This window comes from Arachis hypogaea, chromosome 20 (genome assembly GCF_003086295.3).
Source record: "Arachis hypogaea cultivar Tifrunner chromosome 20, arahy.Tifrunner.gnm2.J5K5, whole genome shotgun sequence".
NCBI classification, from domain to species: Eukaryota; Viridiplantae; Streptophyta; class Magnoliopsida; order Fabales; family Fabaceae; genus Arachis; species Arachis hypogaea.
In genome coordinates, this window is record NC_092055.1 from 11,394,315 (window position 1) to 11,421,392 (window position 27,078).

The 27,078-nt window shown below is 35.7% G+C and overlaps 4 protein-coding genes across 5 annotated transcripts; 3 read left to right on the forward strand and 1 right to left on the reverse strand.

Annotated features, from left to right (window-relative positions):
• Nucleotides 1–4,152: 4,152 nt before the first annotated feature.
• Nucleotides 4,153–5,744, forward strand: LOC112783941 (fatty acid elongase 3-like). The gene has a single exon (XM_025827031.3). The coding sequence runs from the start codon at nt 4,635–4,637 to the stop codon at nt 5,451–5,453; it is 819 nt and encodes a 272-aa protein (XP_025682816.1). The 5' UTR covers nt 4,153–4,634; the 3' UTR covers nt 5,454–5,744.
• A 2,362-nt stretch (nt 5,745–8,106) lies between these two features.
• On the forward strand, nt 8,107–9,867 carry LOC112783809 (fatty acid elongase 3-like). Its single transcript, XM_025826882.2, has one exon. The coding sequence runs from the start codon at nt 8,181–8,183 to the stop codon at nt 9,045–9,047; it is 867 nt and encodes a 288-aa protein (XP_025682667.1). The 5' UTR covers nt 8,107–8,180; the 3' UTR covers nt 9,048–9,867.
• Nucleotides 9,868–17,844: 7,977 nt separating this feature from the next.
• Nucleotides 17,845–19,280, forward strand: LOC112782636 (pathogenesis-related thaumatin-like protein 3.5). The gene is made up of 3 exons (XM_025825115.2): nt 17,845–18,062; nt 18,321–18,990; nt 19,078–19,280. The coding sequence occupies exons 1-3, from the start codon at nt 18,002–18,004 to the stop codon at nt 19,214–19,216; spliced, it is 870 nt and encodes a 289-aa protein (XP_025680900.1). The 5' UTR covers nt 17,845–18,001; the 3' UTR covers nt 19,217–19,280.
• Nucleotides 19,281–19,404: 124 nt separating this feature from the next.
• On the reverse strand, nt 19,405–24,845 carry LOC112782634 (uncharacterized). Of its 2 annotated transcripts, none has more exons than XM_025825113.3 (11): nt 24,424–24,845; nt 23,931–24,159; nt 23,387–23,534; nt 23,074–23,172; nt 22,680–22,837; nt 21,963–22,128; nt 21,547–21,683; nt 20,759–21,446; nt 20,497–20,609; nt 20,026–20,281; nt 19,405–19,905 (listed from the first exon to the last, which is right to left on the reverse strand). In XM_025825113.3, the coding sequence occupies exons 1-11, from the start codon at nt 24,605–24,607 to the stop codon at nt 19,606–19,608; spliced, it is 2,478 nt and encodes an 825-aa protein (XP_025680898.1). In that variant the 5' UTR covers nt 24,608–24,845; the 3' UTR covers nt 19,405–19,605. The 2 variants fall into 2 exon arrangements, with proteins under 2 accessions (XP_025680898.1, XP_025680899.1); XM_025825114.3 differs by having other exon boundaries at nt 23,387–23,541; nt 24,424–24,843.
• Nucleotides 24,846–27,078: the final 2,233 nt, after the last annotated feature.

Below are 27,078 nucleotides of genomic sequence, written 5' to 3' on the forward strand. Positions count from 1 at the left end.
CTGCCAACCCGAAGAATGCCTCTAAGCTCAACCTCAAGCCCAACCGGAATTCTGTGTCCAAGCCCAAACCAAATCCAAAGCCCAAAATCACAACTAAAGCCTATTGCACAAGATCTGCTTCACAAGTGAGGAAGGGGCAGCAACATGACAAGAAAAAATAAGTGCTGAGGTTGTCTTCTTCTGAAGATGAACACACCATAGAGGACAGTTCATATGATCCTGGGAGAGATGATAGCTCAAGTGATGATTATGTTGTTGAAAAAAAATGTGAGACCAAGAAAAGAGAGCCTGGGTTGAAGCATGCACCTACTGAGGGACTAGCAAAGTCTAAGAGGAAGTTTCTTAACGATGATGATGCATTGGTGATGGATGATGAGGAGTGTGAGGTGGACTTAAGTTTCTTAGAAGTCCCTGTGACAGGAGATGAAAACCTGGACAACGCTTTGGATCCTGGAGCAGAGTCTGATGGTGCCAACTCTTGGCACTTGGAAGAAATGAAGACTCCTCCTCCTTCGGAAGATGAATTTTCTGAAGAAGATCCAGATGATGTATTCCCGGTATTTAGAGATGGTATTCGGTTCGGTGATTTAAAACTTGAGGTGGGGATGAAGTTTAATACAAAGTCTGAGTTCAGAGAGGCGGTGAGAGAGTTTACAATTCAAGAAGATAGGCGGATTCAGTTTATTAAGAACGATGCTGTGAGATGCAAGGCTGTCTGTAAGAATGAGGAGTGCAAGTGGGTGGTATATGCCTCACGAGACCATGAGGAGACATGTTGGCAGATAAAAACCTTCAATGATGATCATACATGTGCTAGAGAAGCCACCAACCGAGCTGCAAATAGAAACTGGTTGACTAGCAAGTTAGTGAAGAAGGTTAGGAAATATCCTAACTTCAGACAATGTGAGGCAGCTGTCTACTTCAAGTCCAAGTGTGATCTGGTGCTAAATAGGAATTCAATTTCTAGAGCCTTGGCAGACGCTAGAGCTGTGGTGTATAGAGATGAGAAGGCCCAGTATGCAATGGTCAGGGACTATGGAGAAACCCTCTTGAAGTGTAATCCAGGTTCAACAGTTAGAATAGGAACCATCCCCCAACCAGATGGAGAGGTAATCTTTCAGAGGATGTATGTATGTCTTAGTGGGTGCAAGAATGGTTTTAAGGCAGGGTGTAGGCGACTGATTGGTTTAGATGGTGCGTTCCTTAAAACACAAACTGGAGGCCAGATTCTATCCGCTGTGGGTCAGGACGCAAATCATCACATCTATGTTATAGCATGGGCAATTGTGGACGTCAAGAACACGGAGAACTGGAGGTGGTTTCTGGAGCTACTCCATGAGGACCTCAGAGACTATAAAGAAAACAAATGGTGCTTCATGAGCGACATGCAGAAGGTAAATATAAATTGCTACTCCATGCCCTTTCATAGTATACTCTATTATTAGAACAGTTCTTAAGGTGTAGCCTACTGCTAGTTAATGTAAGTTCTTTGACTATTATGTGTCCACATGCTGGTCTGAATAGCTGTGAACTGACTGATTATACTGTTTGTGTATAGTATTGGTAATATGACTTAGGGACTATTATGTATCACGATTTGTAACTCAGGGACTATTATGTGTCACGATTTGTAACTCAAGGACTATTATGTGTCACGATTTGTAACTCAGGGACTATTATGTATCACGAATTGTATCTGATTCACATGCAAGGCCTGCTTTCTGCAGTCCAGGAGGTAATGCCTCATGTCCACCATAAGTTCTGCGTGTGACATTTATGGAGAAATTTTAACAAGCAGTGGAAGGATTTAGAGTTAAGGGGGTTACTTTGGGAATGCGCACGATCAACAACTTATCAAGATTTCTCTGACAATATGAAGAAGATTAAAATAATTAATGAAGAGGCCTGGAATTACCTGAACAAGGGGCCTATGGAGTCGTGGACAAAGTCAGCATTTAATCATGCTCCTAAACTTGATAATATCTGCAATAACGCTTGCGAGGTCTTTAATGCAAGAATTAAGAAAACAAGGGCCAAGCCAATCATCACGCTACTTGAGGAGGTCAGAATGTTTGTCATGAGGTCAATCGCTAAAAATAAAGTTAAGTTAGCCAACCATGTGGGAAAGCTACCACCAGTGGTTCAAAGTAGGTTGGATAAGATCAGGAAGGAGTCTAAGAGTTGGATGCCAATCTGGATTGGGGATGATGAGTATGAGAAGTTTGAAGTGCATGGTCATCCAACTAACATGGTAGTGGATTTGGGCAAACGACTCTGCACATGTCAATTTTGGATGCTAACAGGTAATTAAATACTTTATTAAATAAGAGACCTGTGTTAAATACTTTAATAACACATTACTTTGTTAATTACTTCAGGAATGCCCTGTGTGCATGCGTGTGCAGTACTCGCAAGGGTGAATAAGAGACCTGAAGATTTTTGTCATAAGTGGATCACTATGGACGCATATAGAGACACTTATGCACATTATGTAAATCCATTGCCTGGACAATCTCTTTGAAAAAAATCTGAGCAGAATAGACCACAAGCTCAAAGAAAAAGAAGAAGCCCGGACCACTAACAAAGAAAAGGAGAAAGGATGCAGATGAGGGTAATGGAGGAAGCAAGAAATCTAACGTGACTGAGACTCTAAAGAGACAACTAAAACCATTTACTTGCAAATACTGTCTACAAAAGGGGCACATAAAGAGGGGTTGTCCAAAAAAGAGAGCAGCTGATGTTGCTCAAGCTCTTGCTGATGCAGCTGCAGCTGCAGCTGCTACTAAGACAAAGCCCACTGAACAAGAAAATGTTGTTCAAGCACCTACTCAAGCTCCTCCAGATGCACCTGCTCAGTCTCATCCACAAGCACCTTCTCAAGCTACTCCAGAAGCCCCTGCTTAGGCACCTGCACCAGTTGATGCCCAGGTGGTTGAGATCGACCTCTCCCAGCTAAACTACTCCGATGCACAACAGTCCCAACATAGTCAAGAAATACTTGCATTTAGTTTCACAACTCATACTAAAAATTGTTGTCCACATTCAACTGAATTTATGTCCTACTGAAACAGGATCCACCTGCGAGGCCATCCAAGTTGCAGACCAGAAGGAGGTCCTCCACACCACCATCAGGATCGATCACTATGGATCCACTACAAGGAGCAAGCTCAGCCACATCTTTCAGACTGGCCAACTTCCTGAAATTTGTCCCAACACCTGGCTTCAAGCCACCAAGAAAGAAGAAATGAAGATGTACCTGATCTGTGCAGCCTATTTTAGATGAAACTTTGAATCTTTTTGTGAATCATATTTTTTGTTTTGTGGGCTGAATTTATGGCAGTAAACTTTTAGTATATTTGAATACAATATGACAATGATTGCACTCTGTGTCCTTTAGCTAAGGTGTATTTTGGAATTAGAACTACTCTTTACTTGTCTGGAGAGTTGTCATTAATATGGCAGGATTATTGTTACTTTTGTTAAAACTTATTGATATGGTTATTATTATTATGACAATTTCTTCCAGCTTCAATTATGCTACTTCAGATGTATTTTTTGCAATTTTTTTTAACAATTTCATTGAATGACAGAAAACAACTAGAAAATTTGAGAAGGAGAATTTTTCTTTCTTCTAATACACTTCCACCCTGAACACAGTAACACAAACTCATCTTCAAGCTTTATCTACCAACATAAAACCAACAACAAAAACTATAAACAAAGCCAAAACTAAAATGTACATTTTTTGGGTTCTAACTTCAGCCTCTATCTTCCCAATTCTCCAAGCCAAATCTACCCTAACTTGGTCACCATCCACAGTAGAAATTACCTTTCCTCTGAGGTCTTCTTCTCCAATGTCAGTCCAGACAAACAAACCACACCACCTCTTACCATTAATATTGTAGTTAGGGCACCTAAAGAATGACTTGTTAGGGTTAGCCTCTGTTGTGGACCACCGAAGAACAGGGCGGCACTCACACCCACACCACTGCGGAACACCCGATGCTCTACTTCGACTGAAACTCCTTGTGTTGGACCGCATGGAACTCTGGCTCCCACTTGCAATCATGATGGTAAACTCGGAAGGGAGCAAGAGACGAAGAACCAGAGAGAAACGAAAAGAAGAAGATGATGATGAGGTCACATGATGAACTTAGGTTTTAAAGGGGGGATAAGGACTAAATTGGAGTAAATCAAACTTTACGCCACATCATATAACCGTTAGTGTGTCCAGCGTGGTAATATTTGGCTACGTCATTAACGGCGTTAGTCATCCGGTGACGGAAAATAGGCTAAAGACTAACGTGGTGCATTTTTTCGAATCTGGATGACTAATTTAGTGCAATCGGAATCTGGAGGACTAAATCAATGCAACTCGTTAATCTCAGAGACCAAAATAAGACTTAAATGCACAAAAATGAGAAGAATATACACATATTCCTCTCGCTTGAAGTATGGTTGGGGCGATTTTACAATTAAAAAAAAAAATCTATTTAGTATTAACAGCGAAGTCCCAACTCCCAAGTGAATTAATAACGCAATCCATCACATTCTCCAAAACCCCACTTATCCAAAACCACACATTGCGAACCAGTTGAAGTGAAGGTGAGGCATCTCAATCGGTATTCACGGGTATGAATATGACGGCGAACGCCATGATCTCCGGCCTCCAATACTGGCTAGTTAACCACCCAACCATCCTCAACTTCCAATGGGACCCACCTCAAACCCCGTTCTCCTCCACCATGTTCCTGTCGGCGGCAGTTCTATCCTACCTATCCCTGATCCTCATCCTCTCCGTCCTCCCTCTTCCGCCACTCTCCCCGAATCTCTTAAAGCCACTCACGGCACTCCACAATCTCAGCCTCCTCATCCTCTCCCTCGCCATGTCCCTTGGCTGCGCCCTCACCACACTCTCCCACATCCCTCACCTCAACTGGGCCATCTGCTTCCCTCCAAACACCAGGCCCAATGGGCCTCTCTTCTTTTGGGCCTACGTCTTCTACCTCTCCAAGATCCTCGAGTTCCTCGACACGCTCTTCATCGTTCTCTCCCGCTCCTTCGCGCGCCTCACGTTCCTCCATGTGTACCACCACGCCACCGTGCTCGTCATGTGCTACCTCTGGCTCCAAACTTCGCAGTCGCTGTTCCCGGTGGCGCTCGTGACCAACGCCTCCGTGCACGTGCTCATGTACGGCTATTACTTCCTCAGCGGGCTAGGGATCCGACCGCGGTGGAAGCGCGCCGTGACGGATTGCCAGATCGTGCAGTTCGTGTTCAGCTTCGCCGTCTCAGGTTTGATGCTGTACCAGCACTTCTACGGGTCCGGTTGCTCCGGGATCTGGGGTTGGTGCTTCAATGCGGTTTTCAATGCTTCTCTTTTGGCCCTGTTCGTTGACTTTCATCTCAAGAGTTATGCTAAGAACAAGAACAAGAAGATTAAACACTCATAATCACTTACCAATTTGAGTTGGTTTAGTGATTCGCTAACTAGTCCGATTAAACTGTATCAGAAATTGGAATCTTACTTTATGTATGCAGCGAATTCTTGAAGTTTCGATGCTTGACGGATTAGCCATTCACCAGTTGAGTTGAGGGATGCGGGAAGCACTAAAAAGAACACTCATAATCACTATTTTTTCATTTCCATTTTCATTCTTGAAACAACTTTGTTTATTTTTTTTGTGGTAATTGTTGATTACAAATTAATCATATCAATAATATTAGTCACTAATTAATGCATATTTCTAATGCTCAAATGTTGTATTGTTGTACATCCCTTTCATACACAGAATGAAAGCCGCACCTACCTTCTGCATGGCAAGCAAATAAGCATGAAACTAACTTAAATGTAACGTGTGGTTGGCTTATGGATAAATAACTTAGATATATCTACCCTATACCCGCTTATAAACAATAAAAAATAAACGAGTATGTTGGGCCTATGCGGTACAAAATGCCACTTTGTGAATAGTACAAATATTTATATCAACTTTGTTCATTGGACAAAATTTGTGGACTCCATCATCATCTCTCACTTGACTCATTCACTATTAATATTCAATACACATGCTTCCGGTTCTTTCAGAAAAACATTTAAGTTGATCATTATGCACAACTACTCATCATTTTACACTTAATAATACATGAACTTTAGCCAGAGCTAGGTATAATGATGTTTTCAAATGATGAGTCCTTATTAATTAGGTATATGTCCTGCAACATTATTAGTGAAACTAGCTAGGAGAAACTGTAGGGGACTAGGGACCCAAGACTGAAAATCAAGGATCACCCAACCTCATAAACGTTGCATTTTTGGTTATGTAAGATGCTTCATATACAACCTCTGTCAGTACCTAAGTTTTAAATACCTCTAACTAATTGCTGATCATGACTAATGTTATTTATATTATAGTATATAGTATATATCCACTTTAATTATATGTGTATTTTTATGTACAAATTAAAGAGAGATTGTGTGTCCAACTACTATTATACGTACTTATTATTACTTGTGACCTCTGCAGATAGAAGAACGCACCCAACCGCAGTTAGTTGGTGTTGATAACTAAATGAAAAGCCATTCAATTCTCTTTCTCTGAACCCCGATAGAGATTATAAATCGACAAATGGACAGGTGTAACTAGATTTTCTCCATAACTGAATGTATCGCATAACCATTGAACGCTGCACAAGTGTGCAATGTATATCATTAATAATGGTTGGGATAAAAAGAGATATATGCATCCCTGTTAAGTGTTAACCAATAACCACTCTCATTATTTCAATATATACCTTGTTTCTTTTTTCTGTTTTCTTTCTTTTTTTAGCATGTTGTGGATATAATCATATATATAGAACATGTATGTTGACCATTTCTAAAATCTACATGTATAAAGTTTGATGTATCTCATTCTAGTTACATGCATGAAGAGATGTATGTGTAAATAAATGAAAACTATAAGGTAGTTTGTTTTGAGATACTGAGACAGAGATTGAGAGATTGAGATTGAGAGATTGAGATTCAGCATCATGTTTGTTGGTTTAGAGATTGGTACTAAAATTTTTGTCTCTGTCTCTAAAATTTCAGTATCTCCAAAAAGTAGGGGGACAGGGGACTAAAATTTTTAGAGATCGAGACTGAAACTTTAATAACATTTTATACCTAAAATATCTTCATTTTAATTAATTAATTCTAATTTTATTTTTATGCAAATTAAATTAAAGTTTCATTCTTGTTTCAATTTCTATCTCCCATTTTACATCAAACAGAATACTAAGATTTATTTCAATCTCTGTCTCTTAGGTAGCGTTTGTTTTGAGATACTGGGATAAAGACTGAGAGACTGAGACTCAGTATCATGTTTGTTGGCTCAGAGACTGATACTAAAATTTCTGTCTCTGTCCCCAAAATTTTAGTATTTCAGTATCTCCAAAAAGTGGGGACACAGGAGACTGAAATTTTTAAAGACGGAGACTGAAACTTTAACAACATTTTATACCTAAAATACTCTCATTTTAAATAATTAATTCCAATTTTATCCTTTGTACAAATTAAATTAGAGTTTCATTCTTATTTCAATTTCTGTCTCCCACTTTGCACCAAACATAATACTAAGATTTATTTCAGTCTCTGTCTCTAAATCTTTGTCTCTCAGTATCAATCTTTCAGTCTCTGCCTCTCAATCAAATGCTACCTTAGTTTCTATCTTTCAATCTCCGTATTTCCGGTTTTGTCTCTTCAGCAAAGGCTATTTAAGAGTTGACGTGGCAATAACAATGACAGGGTGAAATAAAGAGGCGATGAGATTGGCACCTTCATTAGCAGTGGCAGTGGCAATGGGAAGTCATGCTCCTATCTATCAAGACTGTTACCATTTATTAAGAGCGAGCAACATTCAATATAGCGAAGTTGTCTCTGTTTCATACAGCTAGCACTTAAATGGGACCTTCTACACCAGTATTTTATTATTTAAACATCTAGATATATGTATTATCACAACTAATATTACATAGCTGATAATAATACTCATTTATTCTTCTTAATTAATTTTAAATGACTAATAACTAATTTGAGAGCATGTTATATATATGACTCCTCATTCCATATATCATTCTTCTTTCTCACACTATAACTAAGGGTGGTGCTAGCTTGAGTGTGAAAGAAAAAGAAAAGAAGAATGAGTAACATATTGGCAGCATTAGAGTACTGGTTAGTGAACCACCCTACAATCAAGAACTTCACATGGACGCCAGGGAAAACCATGGCCTCAACTCCACAGTTTCTCTGCTTCACAATCCTCTCCTACCTGTCGTCCATCTTCATCCTCCCTCAAATGAAATCCCTGCCGTCCATCCCCCAATCCATCCTCAGGCCAATCTCAGCCGTCCACAACACATCCCTCCTCCTCCTCTCCTTCGTCATGGCCCTTGGCTGCCTCCTCTCCACCATCTCGCATGCACCTCACGTCCACTGGATCATCTGCTTCCCACCGCAAACCAAGCCCACTGGGCCCATATTCTTTTGGGCCTACATCTTCTACCTCTCCAAGATCCTTGAGTTCATGGACACACTCCTCATCATCCTCAGCAACTCCATCCAACGGCTCTCGTTTCTCCACGTGTACCACCACTCCAACGTGGTCATCATGTGCTACATATGGTTGCAAACCTCGCAAACACTCTTCCCGGCGGTACTCTTTACCAACGCCTCCGTGCATGTGCTAATGTACGCCTACTACTTATCGTGCGCGCTAGGAGTGAGACCTAAGTGGAAGAAGCTTGTGACGAATATCCAGATCATGCAGTTCTACTCCAGCTTCGTTGTTCTGAGTTTGATGCTTTACTACCACTTCACGGGTTCAGGGTGCTCTGGTGTTTGGGGTTGGACCTTCAATGTCGTTTTCTATTCCTCTCTTTTGGTCTTGTTCGTTGACTTTCACAAAAAGAATTATGGTAGTACTGCAAACTCCAAGAAAAAGTTTACTCTCAACAACGTTAAGCAGGATTATTCCAAGGGCTTGTTTTGTGCTTATCACATCTCATGATGTTAGTATTAGTCTTAATTTAATTGTACCATGCATTGTCATTATTTTATTAATGTTTGGTCTATATAGAATTAGGGTAAAATACTATTTTGATCCTTAATGTTGGGGTCAAATTTTAATTGGGAGCCATTCATTTAGATAAAAATGTTTAAAATATTTTTTTTAAAAAATATTTTTTGGTAATTAAAATTTAATATATATAATCGATTAAATCATGTTATTTTTGTTAAAATTATATTAGACAAATTGATTTAATCGAAAAAAATGGTGAATCAAATCTTGAACTGATCTAAATTAATATTATTTTCTTATAAAAAATTACTACAATACCCTTATTATATATATATTTTAAAAATTCTAAATCCTAACCTTATCATAGAAAAATAAAGGACTAAAATTTAGGATTTTCAAAATTAATATATATAATAGAAATATTTTAGTCATTTTTTATAATAGAGTATTGTAGACATTTTTTATAAAAAAATAATATTAATTTAGACCAGTTCAAGATTCGATTCACCATTTTTCGGTCAAATCAATTTGTCTAGTCTAATTTTGACAAAAATAACACGATTTAATCGATTATATGTGTTAAATTTTAATTATTAAAAAACATCTTTATAAAAAGATATTTTCAGCGTCTTTATCTGGGTGGTTCCCATTTTAATTTAGTCATTAACGCTTTAAATGTTATATTTTTTTTTGTTCCAAAAGGTTTAAAAAAAAAGTTCAATGTTGAGTGATGTGGACATTAATAAGGTTGTTGTTAAGTTATATCTTTTTTTATGTGTTAAAAAATATAATCAAAAATTTTTTGTAATACTTTTTTTTCTCAATTTTTTTTGTACAAAACTCCAAATCCTAATTGCTGGCGAATTGATTATTTTATTTACATGAATGCTATTGCCAATGAATTATAGCTCAAATGGCATAATCTCCCCATACTCAATTAAGAAGTTGCGAGTTCAATTTTTCTATCTTTAGTAAAAAAAATATGCAAATTATTTGTGTCAAATTTAATTATAGAACAATATTGAACCTATTTAAAATTTTTTTGGATTGAAATAAGATGTTTGAATATTTTTGGGATTAAAATATAACGTTTGAAACATTAGAGACCAAATTAAAATTTAACCTAAATATTAGAAATTAAAATAATATTTTATCCATAGTATTATTATATATTGTTATTTTTATTAAATCTCGTTCTACTCTAAGCCCATGAAGTGTCTAGTTTATCATTATTATAGTTACAAATTTTGTTGTTTTTGTTTCTAATAAGATAGGATTGCATGGAGAAAATTGTTACGCGCACATTGGTATCAAAAATGGAATTGTATATTTAAATTTAGATCCTATTGTTTATATACTTCTCTTACAAGGCTTGAATGTTGCAAGTATAATTTTGTTTAGAAAATTAAAGGCATTCTTTGTTTCAATGCAGCTGCAAGCCTGCAACTTGTTTAGTACGTATGTAATAGTAAATTTTAAAATGTTTAATTGTTTATTGTCTCTCTCAAAACATACATGTCATGTCTCAAAACCTTCATAATTGGGCAACCCTACGCAGCTAAAAAGAAAAATTAGAAGTTTTGTTAATGAATATATCGATAGTTAGTAAATGAAGTATAGTATCTTGTTAGAATTTTTATTCTAATTGTGGTCCAATTTGTTAATATAGAAATTAGGTTGGGTAGTGTTGTAATTATTAATTAATTATATTGATAATTAGTCTATTCTTTGATGAAAAGAATACGACTGTTAAAGTTTGGGTCCCTAATTCTAATTACACAATAATAAACAAATACACTTTGATTTCATCTGAGTTTGTGATTTAAGAATTGAAAATTTTCAAATTAAATCAAAGAATGATTTTATCCAAGTTTGTGATTTAAGAATTGGAAATTTTTAAATTAAATCAAAGAATTTATTGGCAATGACTGGAGGTACGCAAATTACTGATTTTATAAAATATCTAACATATGGTATCAGACCCAAATTATCTCTATTTTGCCATTTTAAAATTTAATTATTGTGCATTATTTTGATAAATTATTTTTAAAAAAGAATGTATAGTATGAATTTTAAAATAAGTAAGAAAAACTATTGTAATTAAAGTTGACGTACCATAAAAAGAGGGAATAATAAATATTATTCTTAGAAGGAATCTTCTAAATTTATGTCGTAGTTGTTTTTTATAATAGCATAATTTTCTGTGATTCCCATAAGTTTTCTTATTCTTGAATAAATAAAAAAAATAAAAAATAAAAAGAGAGAGAAGAAGAAGAGAGATAAGACACTGGAAGAGAGAAGACAGAAAGAACTTGTTTCAATGGATGAATTTTGTTTGTTATATAACATTGGATGCTTGCTACTTTTACGTTGAAGTGGTTGGGTTTCAAAATTTAAATTTATTATAAAAATTCAAACTTTGGTAGGAGTGAGATTTGAACTTGGATCTTCTAAATATTGAAGTTGTTGGGCTTCAAAATTTAAATTTATTATAAAAACTCAAACTTTGGCAGGAGTGAGATTTAAATTTGGATCTTTTAAATATTGCTAAAATATTTGTCCACTAGATCGTCTCCACTTTGATAATTCATATTACTGAATTTATTTATTTGATGATTATATTTGCATGCAATATAAATTATTTCGCTGCATATCATATTGTGATTAATATATGATTTATTGAGAAATAACCATAGCATCCTTGATAATAATAATTATATTTAAAAAATCACATAAATATTAATATGATATATTTGTAATTGTTGTGAATTATATAATGAACTTATCCATAGGAATTTATTATGTTATTCACATATAATTAGGTTGAAATAGAAAATATCTTTTTATTTCTTAATTAGCCTACAGGTATTAAGAAGTAGTATTTTATTTTCTATTTTCAATACCTTAGTTAATATAGTGAATATTATGTGTGTTAAAATCTTTGCCCACAAGTAGATTTTAATGACACTATGATTCATATTTATTTTGATATGACTTGCATTGGCATGTATTATCATATGTTATGGATTTTGATGTGCTTATTTAAAGTTGAGTAATGTTAGTATGATTTATTATTTGTAGCAATAATGATATCTGAAACTGTATCTGAAGTTCATTTGTTAAGTGGTGACAACTATAAAGAATGGAAAGATAAGATTCTCTTTTACTTAGGGTGTGCAGAACTTGACTATGCTCTTCGTAGGGAAGAGCCTCCGGCACCTACTGATACTAGTTCTCAAGTCGAGGTAGCATTATACGAACGGTGAGAGAAATCCAACCGTTTAAGTATGATGTCAATTAAGTCTCGTATCTCAACTAGTATCCGAGGTTCAATTCCTGATTGCAGAAATGACAAGGATTACATGAAGGTTATTGATGAACAGTTTGAGTCTTCTAGTAAGGCGCACTTGCAAGTCATCCATGAGGCTTACCGGCATAAGAGGTGTGCGTGAACACATCATGAGGTTGAGAGACATTGCAGCACAGTTGAAAGCTTTAGAGGTTGAGATCTCTGACTCATTTCTAGTGCATCTTATTCTGAATTCTCTTTCTACCCAGTACGAACCATTTAAGATTTCTTATAACACACATAAGAAAAAATGGTCCATTAACGAATTACTGGTGATGTGTGTGCAAGAGGAAGGAAGGCTAATTTAGGAACTTGGTGAAAGTGCACTTTTAATGACAAATGAGGGTAGTAAAAAGCAAGCTCATAAGAAGAAAGGAAAGGGTATTGTATCCCATCCTATGAAGGAAGAAGGTGCACGATGTTTCTTTTTTAAAAAGAAAGGACACATGAAGAAGGAGTGACCAAAATTTAAAGTTTGGGTTGAAAAGAAATGTACTAACTTTTGTGATCTTATTCCTTCAGTGTGTTTTGAATCTAATGTTGTTGAAATTTGTCATGACACTTGGTGGATTGATTCTGGTGCTGAAATTCATATTTCAAATACCATGCAGGGTTTCATAAGGAAACCGATAAGAAGTGAACTAAGCATCTATATGAGCAATCGGATGCATTCACGTGTGGAAGCTGTTGGAACATTTAGACTTGTATTAAATACTGGTTGTATTTTAGATTTAAAAAAAATTTATATTCCAGATTTTTCTAAAAATTTGATTTCTTTATCTAAGCTTGTAAAACAAGGATTATGTATAAATTTTTATGATGATTCTGTTGACATTATTAAAAATTCTAATATTATTGGACGTGGTACTTTAACTGGTGATTTATTTAAAATTCATTTAGCTAATAATGTTCTGTATAGTCTTATGGTTATGCATAGTAATGGTGTGAATGAAAAATCCTCCATGTTGTGGCACCGAAGGTTGGGACACATCTCCATTGAGATAATGAATAAATTGGTAAGTGATGGAGTTTTTGAACCTCTATACTTTACTGATTTTGATACTTGTGTGGATTGCATTAAGGAAAAACAAACCAAAAAGTATGAAAAAGGTGCTAAGAAGAGTTCTGACATATTAGAAATAATTCACACTGACATATGTTGTCCTGATATGTTCTTAAGTGGTTAGAAATACTGTATCTCCTTTATTGATAATTATTCACGATATATGTATCTATATATGCTTCATAATAAATATGAGGCATTAGACACTTTTAAAGTTTATAAAGCTGAAGTAGATAAACAATGCGAAAAGAAAATTAAGATCGTGAGATCAGATAGAGGTGGAGAATTCTATGGGAGATATATTGGAAGTAGACAAGCACCTGGTCCATTTGCAAAGTATCTTCAAGAGCATAGTATTGTGGCACAATACACCATGCCTAGCACACCAGATCAAAATGGTGTAGCTGAAAGAAGAAATATGATTTTGGTAGATATGGTGAGGAGTATGCTTAGCAACTCCAATCTTCCTTTATCCTTGTGGAGTGAAGCCCTTAAGATAGCTGCGTATATATTAAATAGAGTTTCAACAAAGGCAGTTTCTAAAACTCCATTTGAGCTATAGAAAGGTTGGAAACTTAGTTTGAATCATATACGCATTTGGGGTTGTCCTGCTGAAGTTCGAGTTTATAATCCACAAGAAAGGAAGTTGGACCCAAGGACGATAAGTGCCTATTTTATCGGCTATGCAGAAAAGTCTAAGGGTTACAGATTTTATTATCCCTTCCATTCAAGTAAAATAGTTGAATCTAGAAATTCAAGATTTTTAGAGCATGATGTGAAAAGTGTGAGAAATCATCCTCTTAAAATTGTTGAGAATGATAATGTTTGTCAAATCTCTTCATGTACAAGAATGATTGTTCAATACAATGCCCATACAGATAGAGTCAATGTAGAATAACCTATTACTGATGTTCCACATCATGAAGATAATGTTCAAGTATATCATATGGTGGAGGATCAAACTCTTCGTAATAAAAATGTTGTTCAAAAACATATTGCTCAAGAGTAACTTTAAGAAGAGGGAGAACCTGTTATGCCACTACCTTTACAAGAGGTTGATGATGCAACATTAAGAAGATCAACAAGAATAAGAAAGCCTACAATTTCTAGTGACTATGTAGTATATCTTGCTGAGTCTGACTACAATGTTTGTGATGAAAATGACCCAAAGATGTTTTCACAAGCAATGAAAAGTCGTAATTCCAATTTATGGCTAGATGTTATGAAGGATGAAATGAATTCTATGGCGGATAACCAAGTTTGGGATCTTGTAGAATTGCCTGATGGGAAAAAGGCATTGGCTGTAAATGGGTATTTAAAACCAAGAAGGATTCATCAGGCAATATTGAGCGCTACAAGACTCGACTTGTCAAAAGATTTACTCAAAGGGAAGGAGTTGACTATAAAACCTTTTCTCCTGTTTCAAAGAAAGACTCTTTCCGCATCATTATGGCATTGGTAGCACACTTTAACATAGAATTGCATCAAATGGATGTGAAAATGGCATTCCTTAATGGAGATTTGGAAGAAGAGGTCTATATGAGACAACCCAAAGGGTTTGTCTCAAGTGCTGGTAAGGAGTTAGTTTGCAAGCTTAAGAGAGTAATGTATAGTCTTAAGCAGGCTTCCCGACAGTGGTATTTGAAGTTTCACAATGTGATTTTTTCGTTTGGGTTCATTGAGAATATTTCTTATCAATGTATATATCATAAGGTTAGTGGGAGTAAGATCATGTTTCTCATCTTATATGTAGATGATATTTTGCTTGCAACAAATAATTTAGGATTGTTACATGAAGTGAAACAATTTCTCTTTAGACATTTTGATATGAAAGATATGGGTGACGCATCTTATGTCATTGGCATAAAGATTCATAGAGATAAACATAAAGGAATTTTAGGTTTATCTCAAGAAGCCTATATTAATAAAATTCTTGAGAGGTTTAAAATGCAAAATTGTTCACCAAGTGTTGCACCTATTGTGAAAGGTGACAAATTCTGCTTAGATCAATGTCCCAAAAATGAACTTGAAAAGAAACAGATACAAAATATTTCTTATGCTTCAGCCGTTGGAAGCTTAATGTATGCTCAGGTCTGTACAAGACCTGACATTGCTTTTGCTGTTAGCATGTTAGGAAGATATCAAAGTAATCCAGGAATTATCCATGGGAGAGTTACAAAGAAGGTCTTAAGGTACCTTCAAGGAACCAAGGACTTCATGTTTACATATAGACGAACCGACAATTTGAAAATTGTTAGATACTCAGATTCAGACTTGGTGGAATGTGTTGATTCTAGGAAGTCAACGTCAGGATACATCTTTATGCATGCTGATAGAGTAGTATCTTGGAAGAGTGCAAAATAATCACTTGTATCCGCTTCTACCATAGAAGCCGAGTTTATTGCTTGTTTTGAGGCTACATCACAATGTATTTGGTTAAAGAATTTCATCTCTGGGTTTAAGATTATGGATTGTATCTCTAGGCCATTGAGAATATATTGTGACAATTCAGCTGCTGTATTTATGGCTAAGAATAATAGAAGTAGTAGTCGAAGTAAGCACATCAATATTAAGTACTTAGCCATTAAAGACCAAGTTAGGTCTAATGAGGTACAGATAGAGCATATTAGTACTAAACAGATGATAGCTGATCCTTTGACAAAAGGCATGCCACCAGGATTGTTTAAGGATCATGTTACTAGTATGAGTTTATATTCTATAACGTCACTTATATGACTTATTTTATATTATATGATATATTTGGATATGAAATTCTTATTATTGTTTGTTTCTCATTGATTAATATATATGCGCATACATAATTGAGAATGACAAATAAAATTCAGTGAAGGACCTAGAATAAGTATTGTGCATATTCCTACAGAAATACCACATAAAGAGTTTATTCACTTAGGAGATGTTACATTGTAATACATAGAAGGTAATACTCGATTAATGAGAACCTATCGCTATGATTCATATAATTTGTCTTAATTGTTTAAGCATAGTATGTAATTACAAACTATACGTAACAGATATTGGACCAAGTGGGAGAATGTTAGAATTTTTATTCTAATTATGGTCCAATTTGTTAATATAGAAATTAATTTGAGTGGTGTCGTAATTATTAATTAATTATATTGGCAGTTGGTCTATTCTTTGATAAAAAGAACACGATTATTTATAAATTTTATAAAATTTGGGTCCTCAATTCTGATTACATAATAATAAACAAACACACTTTGATTCTATCTGAGTTTATGATTCAAGAATTAAAAGTTTTTAAATTAAATAAAAAAATTTATTGACAATGACTAGAGGTACACAAATTATTGATTTTATAAAATATCTAACACATCTATGATTATCTCTATATATTATTTTTCTAAATGATAATCACTCTTAAAAATATAGGACAGTTTTTATAAAGTCGTTACTCACATACAAAGAGTGTGTAAAATATCATGGTAGGCCTTTTCTTTTTCTTTCTTTTTTTTCCTTTGTTTTCCTTCATTCGGTGTTCTATGTAGCTTTTAAATATGTATGAGAGTGGAAACTTTTTATAATTAACTAGCCATCAAAATAATTAATATATTCTGAAAAGAGTAAATAGTTAAATTAATCCTTGAAAGATTACTAGTTTTTTTCAATTAGTTTCTAAAAAAATTTTTTAATCAAATTCGTTCTTTAAATATTTTAAATTATTTATATTAGTCCTTCCGTCACTTTGTTTGTTGATGGTGTAAAACTTTGCTAATGTGACACGTTAAATGACACTCCAACACACACTTAGAAGTCTTAGTTAACTATTAACATGATTAGAACAAAATGAGGGAATGAGTAATATGACTAATTTAAAATCTTTAAAGGACGAATTTGATTAAAAAAAATCTTTTAGAAATCAATTTGAAAAACGAGTGATTTTTCAGGGACTAATTTAACTATTTACTCATTCTAAAAATGTCTCTTTCATAGGTTTAAAATTGTCATATTAACACTGCGACGCAAAAAAAATTAACAATTTATGCATAATATTTACTATTAAATGTTAGAATATGCTCTTTTATAAAAATAGTTCTCAGGTAATTTTAATTTTATCATTTAGAATTTAGAGTAAATCTCATTTAAGCTTAATTCAAAAGAAGTTAAATACATATTTGGCTGAGAGTAAATTAAAGCAGTAATACTGGAATTCTTACAGAGAGTTAAAATATCCTGTTATTTTGGGTGAATCTTGTAAAGCACTTCAAAACAAGAGGAGAAGAAGAAAAGTTTGAGAAATAAGTTAAAAGAGGGAAAAAAGTGAAAGAATAAATGAATCTTAGGACATGAGCATGACATTGATGAGCAAGGTATCCTTTGATTTATCTCCTAAGCAAGGAAGCTTTTCTCGGTTGTTAGTGTTCACATTCCTCACGTATTCTTCAACTCCTCTCTTTACAGCATACTCATAAATAACACAACTCTTCATCACTTGATCAAATGTCACGTAATTAGAGACACTAATTACTGCTATAAGAGTGTCATTGGATGGCTAATCCTTATAGTGCAGTTCTCAAACTCACTTTCATCTTCCTTGTCATTGCATCCGGTAAACTTTTCATACTTGAGCCTTTTTGTTGTGTCACCAACCTTAGCCATGCAGAGCAAATATAGCATTTAGTGCTACACCTTTTGCTTGATGCCTCTATATATAGGTTCCTACTACAAAATGTTTCTCAATTTTCAATTGAATATATTTCTTGATCCATTTATTTTATGTAAAACTTCAATGCAAATATTTTGTGTACTCATTTCGTCTTATATTGGAAGTTATTTTTGTTCAATAGCTTGTAATTTGATGTTGCAGCACCAGAACTTGGTGGAAGCAGTAAATCAGTGACCATAGTGAATTACTGCAAGGAAACAGTATGGCCAGGGATTACACCAAGTGAGAACTTTAGTGGTGATGGCTTCACACTGAAACCAGGGCAATCAGCAGTGTACACCGCACCGGCCGGATGGAGTGGCAGGATATGGGCAAGAACAGGATGTGATTTCGACAAGAACGGCAATGGTGATTGCCAAACAGGTGGCTGCGGCGGCAATATAAACTGCACCGGCCCAGGAACCCCACCTTCCACCATAGCAGAGTTCACACTCGGTGATGGTAAACCTGATTTCTATGATGTTAGCCTTGTTGACGGCTTCAACTTGCCTATTGCAGTGAAAGCTGTGAATGGCTCTGGGAATTGCAGCACTGCTGGCTGCGACGGCGACTTGAGGAATAACTGTCCTTCGCAGCTGACGGTGAAGAAAAACGACAAAGTCATTGCTTGTAGGAGCGCCTGTGATGTCTTCAACACTGATGAGTATTGCTGCAGAGGCATATATGAGGACCCTGCTATGTGTTCTTCTTCAAACTACTCCAAGATTTTCAAACAAGTGTGCCCTGTAGCTTATAGTTTTGCACGTGATGACCCAACCAGTGTTATGACATGCACTGGAGCAGATTTCATTGTCACATTCTGTGGATCAAGGTATTCTTATTCTTGACACTTATTGTCATCTTACAAGTTACCATGATCCTATATTCTTATAATTGTTGCTAATATCCTTTGATGCAGGAATCAAACCGTGTGTTCTTATCATGGCAAGCAGCTTTTATGCAATGGCTCAAATTCAAAAGGCTTTAAGACAAAACCAGATTGGTGGTGGGTCTTCTTGCTCTTAGTGGCATATGTGTCCAAGTTATGCTTATCTTAGCGAATGGATAAAAAGGTCATGCAGTAATTTATGTGGCAGATATGATTATAACAACAACATAACCTTTTCACCGGTTGGAATTGACTAGAGATTCAACTATCTTTTTTAGTATACCATAACTGTAAATCAATGTTTCTTTGTTTTGTTGTTTCATTCACTTTTGTTGAGAACATCAGTAGAATCCTCAATTGTAATAAACCATATATTATTGATTTCTTCAATCCTATGAAACACAAGTTAAAAAAGAGTACTATCCAACTCAAGCATTTTATGTAGCAAATCCAAAATATAACTAAGCTAGCACACAAACTTTCTATTTTTCTTTACAAAAAAATCAAACAAAATTTACATCTTCACATTTTCCTTAGGCAGCCAGGAAACTAGTGATACTATCTACTGGACTTACCACTGATATTATTTTCTTGTGATTTTGATTGGTCATTGCTCTCCTTTAAGTAAATCTGTGATCTTGATTCTTCATTTTCGTATGGTAAAACCGATACTGGGGCAGCCGGCACTGCATTCCAACGCTCCCTTAAAAACTTCATGAATTTCCTAACCATTTCTCTCCGAAACTCAAGCTCCCGCGTGAACAAGTCAAAGAGAAGAAAAGAAAGGATGTACTTGAATGGCACAACAAGAAGAGCAGTTGCAGAAGCTAACAGGACTAGTGCAACCTCAGTGGTTATCTGAGAAGGAAGCAAATCAAATTAAACATACATTAAAACAAGGAGCAAAGAGCAAGGATAATATGAAAATATCGCCGAAATAAAAAATCCAAGATCTACTTTGAAAGCACATAACTATACCTGTGGATGGCCAGAGAGGAAAACAGAACGTATTTTGAGAAGTGCAACATTCACTTGCTGTAAGAAATTTTCAACATCACGCATCGCATCTTTTACAGCAATAATCTTCTGTATTGTATTGGAAGGTGGCTGATCACGTATTGTTACTTTACCGAACGATCGTCCAAGGCGACCTTGCTCCTTAAGGCCCCTAATTGTCAACATTCCAACTGCCAAAATCATCAGCATCATGGGGAACACATATGACAGCAAGTTTCTGCAGAAGACAAAAACACATTAGCTCATCTAAAATAAGGTTTCCACCTTCCAGAAATACGTAAAATGTAAGCAACTAAATGCGTCAAACAGAAATCCAAATCTGGAAGCTACCAAATAATTATCAGTTTAGCACACCATGTGATCATAGACAAATGTCCTTTAGAAAGCAACAATCATTAATAGCAGAGAAAGTAAATTGAGGAGTGAATTTACCTAAAGATTATTGTATAGGTAAGAGAGAGAAATGCAACTGTCAATGGTGGCTCCTCCCAGCGCCTGAGCTTTTCAAAGTTTCTGACAGTTAGAGTGAAGGGGAAAAATAGCTCCTGCAGATGATCAAGACCAATCTCATGCAGACTTAGTCCAGGCACAATTATTATGCTAATGAAGAATTATGTAATTGCTCAAAACTATATGTATAGTGAACTAAAATGCCACTCATAATATGAGAAGTAATTAAGTTGAGCATCCAAACCTTAAAGAGATCAACATTGCTGGGTATTCCTTGTAGAGTTGCAGCATCAATGGTGGCTTGAGTTTTCTCCTCAACCCGGTATTTCTGTTTACTTATTTCTGCTGCTCTTTCTATAAGCGACATATCAGCCACAACAAGATTCTTACTTAATATTAAGCCTTTGGTTGAAGTATTCTTCCAGAAATTAATGGAATTACTAGATGCCCAAGATGGAGATTTCATCCACTTCCGTAAGTAGACACTTCCATCTATGTCAAAAACATGGTTGATGCTATTGCTGCCATCAGACATTTCTTCAGAGGATTGAGTCTCTGGCTGATTGCGGGTATTCACAAATCCTGTAACCAGTGGGCCTCCCCAATAGTTAACAGCTAAAGTCTGAAGGACGAGGTCACTATGTGGAGCATTCCGTAAATAAGAAAACTGAACAAGCTTGATGGGATCTTCAAGCAACTTCCTCATACATTGAAGCGCCTGGAGTCTAGCTATACCATTAATGGCACTGGTTGTTGCTTTTTCCTTTCCTTTGTGAGCCCCGTATACATGAAACAATGACTCGTCAGAATCATCAGGTCCATATTCATGTGTGAACTTGTGTAACGCTATAATTTCACTTATCAAAGCATGCCAAACATCTCTCCTCATTTCACCTCCCAAGTCAATGAATTCCAGTATCCAGCTATTTGGCCTAAGTATGAAATAAAGTAGAAGTATCAATTATTGTAAGACAATGATATTAAAAATTTAAAATGTAGCATCCAATGCTCGATGGAACAAAGCATACTTACTCTGAGACAGAAGAAATGGAAACAGCAGAGTCAAAAAGTGCAGACCCTAAAGGCCCAACCTTTGCCTTCTCTACCTTTAATCCTTGATGTGTAAGATCCATTCTCATGGCTCTCTTCTCTCCCAGCAAGCCAACTGCCTGAACGTTTATTTTAAGTTATCAATAGAAAAAGATAATGATCCCTTTCTCCTTGCAGAGGAACTATTCTAACCCCCCCCCCCCCCTCTTTCTTTTTTTCTCTTGTTATTTATAATCAGCTTACTTTGACCAGAGAGACTTTTCTTTCGGCCAAACAAAACAACATATCAATCAAATTGAAACTAAGCAAGACAAATAAATTAGGCATAGAGGTCATTGTGATTATACTGAAGAAATCAATGGGTCTTGTATGTGGAGAAAGTGGCAAAGACTGTGTACCTCAAAATATATTGCTTTATCAGTAAGAGTGAGTTTGCCTGGCCATGCCATATTACCCTCCCATTTCAGAACAGGTTGCTTACTGTTGGAACCAATGCATAAAATTCTCTCCCCTAAAATTTGAGGGAACTCTGGAATCTGATATGACCTCTTTCCTTCACGCACTCTACAATAATATTAGTACAAGGTCAGCAGAGATGTTCTGTAATATCAGACATTATATAGAAGTTGAGAGCACTCCAGCAAATCAATGTAGAAGTAAAATAATGAGACTATTCTTACACTACAACACAATAGCAGAACTTGCTTATCTTTATCCTATAGAAATGATCGTATACCACATAATGCAGAACTCAGAACTATATCAAAGAAGAGAAACTGGATAAAGGTCCAGGAAACCTAGTTTATTTTTAGTAATAGCTTGCATTAACCTTGAGCACAGCAGATTTGGATAAAGGACACAAAGGAGAGAAGTCTAAAGCAGCACAAATAAATATCAAAAGATACTTCAATAGAAGTGAACCAAAAAAAAAATCGAAGAGCTAATAATTCATCGTACTTTGTTCTTATGGGAATTGGATTATTTAGAAGATGTTTTCAGTAGAAAACTTTAATCCCCTAATCATGCATCCCAATTATTCTTTCCAAACTTTGCTTGGATGCCTTTTTGTAAGAATGCAACATCATTGAAAAAGGGAGAGAAAAAGACAAACTTACTTGATAAATTCATTAATGTAAGTCAGCCATGAGCTCAAAGAAATTCCAGATTGATCTTTAGCAAGAGCCTTAAAAAGATTATGCACTACAGGTCGATCAACCACACCAGAGACTGCAGGAGCAATACGAACAAAAGCTTCTTCAGTGACAAGTTTACTCTGCAAAGCCCACAAAATTATGCATCTAAAATGAGCACTCTACATCAGAAATATGAAAGAACTAACTGAAAAGATAAAAGATGTACTTAGTAGTTTTCTCTCCAATAAGCCATGCACCACTCTTACAAGTTCAACTAGTTTGAAAAGAAAAGCTAAACAGGGGATCCCTAAGAAAAAGATTATCCTCCTTTCATACAATTCAAAGGGACATTTACATGCAAAGGAAAGAACTGTACCTGTAAGGAAGCCTTCTCTGAGTTGTTGGAAAGGTCATTGGTGTAAGGATTTTCCCAAGCAAGCATGGTTATGAATATCAGCCTTTGGAATGCAGGATCCTGTGCAAAAATTTCAACAAGCAGCAAGCATGTTCTTGAGAGAACATAAAAGAATAAATTTGTTCATACAGTACTTGATTTATTAATTCATTTGATTGGAAAAGAAACCTGACAAACTTCTGTCTGCATGTGGGTGCTAAGCCCGACATATTGTTAAAAACAGAAACCGAACAAATTTTCCAATACACCTTTCAAAGAACAAGATGAGACTAACCTTAAGGGAAGGATGAATATTAGCACCATCTCTTGACAAGAATCTAAAGCAGCAGTATTCAACCAAGTTACGGGCATCACCACATACAGATTCCGGGACAAGTGCTTCAAAAATTTTTTGCATCTTCTTCCCAGTCAATCCATTCATCCTGCAATCTTATTTCCATCATGTCAAATAATAATTTCTGTATCAGTCTTATAGGTATTAAGTAAGCAAACTAAGAGATATGAAAACAAAGACAAATTCCTCAACTAGGTCATAACTTAAATCATAGCTAGCTCAAAAGCCACTCATATATTTTCATATTGAAGAAAACATTAAGTAAGTGTCTTCTCCAATGACCTCTTTTTCACTGTAATTTTGGGAGTAAAACATTTTAATGTTTATTGTACATTCCAATGGCATAAGCAAAAAGCATATATGATATAGCGCTACTTCTTAGTCTTGACTCGTGAATTTCTTAAATATGATCCATTTGATTAATCCAAAGCACAATTATAGAAAAGTGTCACCAACATAGATAGAAGAATGCAAATGTATTCACCTGCTGAATTGCTCAATACATATAACAGCAGCTAGAGATAGAACCCCATATCGGGTTTTGCGTTCTATTGTCTCCTCTACCATTAATATGTCTTCCATTACTTGAAACCCGAGTTCATTTTCATGAGAAGGCTTCCTATTTTGACCAGGCTTTGCAAGGGGAGAAGCCACTTCATTTAAGAAATTCTGGGTCCTTGATACCAATGCATTCAACCTCTCTTGTATAGAATCTATGAAGAAGAAATGGAAATTTAAAAGTTCAAAGGCAAATTCACAATGAGGAGACCAAAAAACTAAAGATAAATAACTACAACACACACCAACACTTCTTCAAGACTTCAAAATATGAGGGAAATCAAATTCCTTAGCATCAATATCAGCAATTTCAAATTTACACAGAAATTAACAACATATCTTAATGAAACAAAAGGCAAACGTATAATAGAAACTGATACAAAGAAGTAAATTGAAAAAGAGTTTGAAAGAGAACATACTGGGAGTTATGTCATTGAGCTTGAGTTTATCCCCCAAAGACTGAGGCGTGAACTTGAAGGGAAATCTCTGCTCTGAGAATATTCTTGGGGAATACTTATGGTATCCATGGAAATCTTTGCGGGATGAAAAAACAAGATAAGTGGGTGTTATTCTGAAGTGGGTCAATGGAAGCTTTGGCCCCATTCTTCATGAGTGAAGTGTGTTTGAAGTTCAAGTTTCAAACTTGGAGCTGATAATTCATAGCTGAAGCTGAAGACGAAATGATGGATCAAAAGAGGAAAGGGAAAGGGAAGTGATTAGTATCTAAAATGGAAGAAATCAAGAAAGAAAGAGAAACGTATGCAAATAGCATTCCTGCGCTTGCGTTGAGAATGAGAGCCACCGGCCACCCCTCAATGTAGTGCCCTTCCACGTGCTAAATGTTTATGAAAAAAATTCATCACCTTTTTACAAGAAACTAAAGTCAAGTCAATGTTTTTAGAATTTAATTTTGATGATAGTCATTCTAGGTAAATGTTACTATACTTTCCTAATCTTTGGAATTTTAAAACTTCTTTACATTATTAATATTGTATGTGTATTAGCATAATATTTTAAGAGATATTCTATTAATAGAGTTTTTATGAGATAAGTTTTAAAATGGTCCTTGAAGTTACCCTCGAGCTTCATAGTGATTTCTGAAATTAAAAATTACTCATATTCATCCCTGAAGTTGCACTCTGAAACTCAGACTCGTCCTTCCGGTCAATTTCGTCCAGCTGGCACAACTGGAAAGCTGACCTGGACTCGTTGGTGACACGCTGTCAGTACAACGGCTAGCTGACGTGGCGACGTAAACTGTTTTGACTCAATTTGGTCCCTAAATTGAGGTTAAAAACTCTAACTCCCAATTGACTCTCTTCTCCTCCCTTCTTCATCGCACACTCTCTTCTCCTCTTTTCTCCATCACACCAGAAGTGACTCTCCTCTATTGCTTCTCCTACAGTGTCTTCTCCATCTTCGAAAACCACACGTTATGGCTAGCGCGAGCAATGCAGCTGAGAGCTCCAACAACCCACGATCATTTGGAAGTATCATGAGGAGAATGAATAGAAACAGAGATGCACGTCTGCCAGAATGGTGTGAGTGCGGGTTGAGACCAGTATTGTGATGGTCAGCGACGGATTCTAATTTAGGGAGACCGTTCGTGGGTTGCCCAAACTACAATGTAAGTGTTTGATGCTGTTGTTTGCTGTAATTCTAGATGTAAACTTGATTGATTCACTTTCCAGGATGCAGACTGTAGGTAAGAGGTGGTGTGAGTTGTTTCTGTGGATGGATAAAATTCTGGAAGAAGATGCGGTAACATGTGATGGTAGAACAAGCTCTTCAAATGACAACGAAGAATGTGATTATAAGCAAAACAAGCTCTGTTTCATATTAGATATGCAGAGAATCATATGTACGTGATTGCATATGTAATTGTCCTTGTTGAAAATACTAAAAACTGGAGGTGGTTCTTGGAATTACTTCATGAAGACTTGGGAGATTATAAGCAAAACAAGCTCTGTTTCGTATCAGATAAGCAGAAGGTATGTTTTAGAAATTTATTTGTTGTTGTATAATTAGTATTGGCTGCTGTGATAATAGAATAAGTGAGAAGATACTCATTACAGGGTAGTTGGATCACTGCTTATATAATGAACTGCCGTGTATATAATGAACTACTGCTTTACTTAGTAGATGGACTAATGCTTGATGAACTGCTGTGTATATAATGAACTGATTTGTATGTAAAGAATAGGGACCATTTTGATGTCACTTATAAAACTGAAGGGACCATTCTGATGTCACTTATGTAACTCTAGAGCTGCTAATGAGGATGCTGCTGTTACTGCAGAGGCTGTTGCTGCCCAACCCCTTGCTGCTAATGGTGGTGAAGCCACCCTTGTCCACCAAAATTCAGCTTGAACTCAGTCAACCATCCTTGTCACAAACCGATGACTCTCAATAGGTTCAAAAAATTAGATGACATTCATTTTATTATGTGCATGTTCTTATGCACTTTTACTAACTATTTTACATGTCTTTACTAATAGGTTTTGCCTTCTCCTGTGAGGCCACCAAAACTCCGTCCCAAAAGGAAGTCCTCCAAACAAGAAAAGGCAACTCCAGAAAACAACAATCAAGCAGCAACCACCCAACCAGCAACCAGTTAACCCGCAACAAATCATCCGTCTCATTCTATGCAAGGTGCATCACAGGAGAGCGTTACAAGGTTTGCTAACTTCATGAAGTTTGTTCCCAACCTTAGATTCAGACCACGCAGAAACAAAAAATGAAGACTAGGATTATTACGTTTAGGAGAAGACTATTTTATTTATCTATTTTGATGAAGCAGCGTGCTTTCTGAATTTTGAAACCAGTGTTGGAGATTTTAGTGTTCAAAACTTGTGTTCTCAATATGTTGAGAACTTTGATATACTTGTTGAATATTGCCCTAACTCTGTAATGCCTATTTTAAATATGTTTTCTGCATTATGAATATATGAATATGGATTATGACTCCCTTGAATTGAGCTGTGGCAGATTTTTTTTTTCTTGGTCTCTGATATGCAATTAAGATTAATTCCATTAGATGAATCCATTAGTAGTGCAAGAACAATTATTTACAT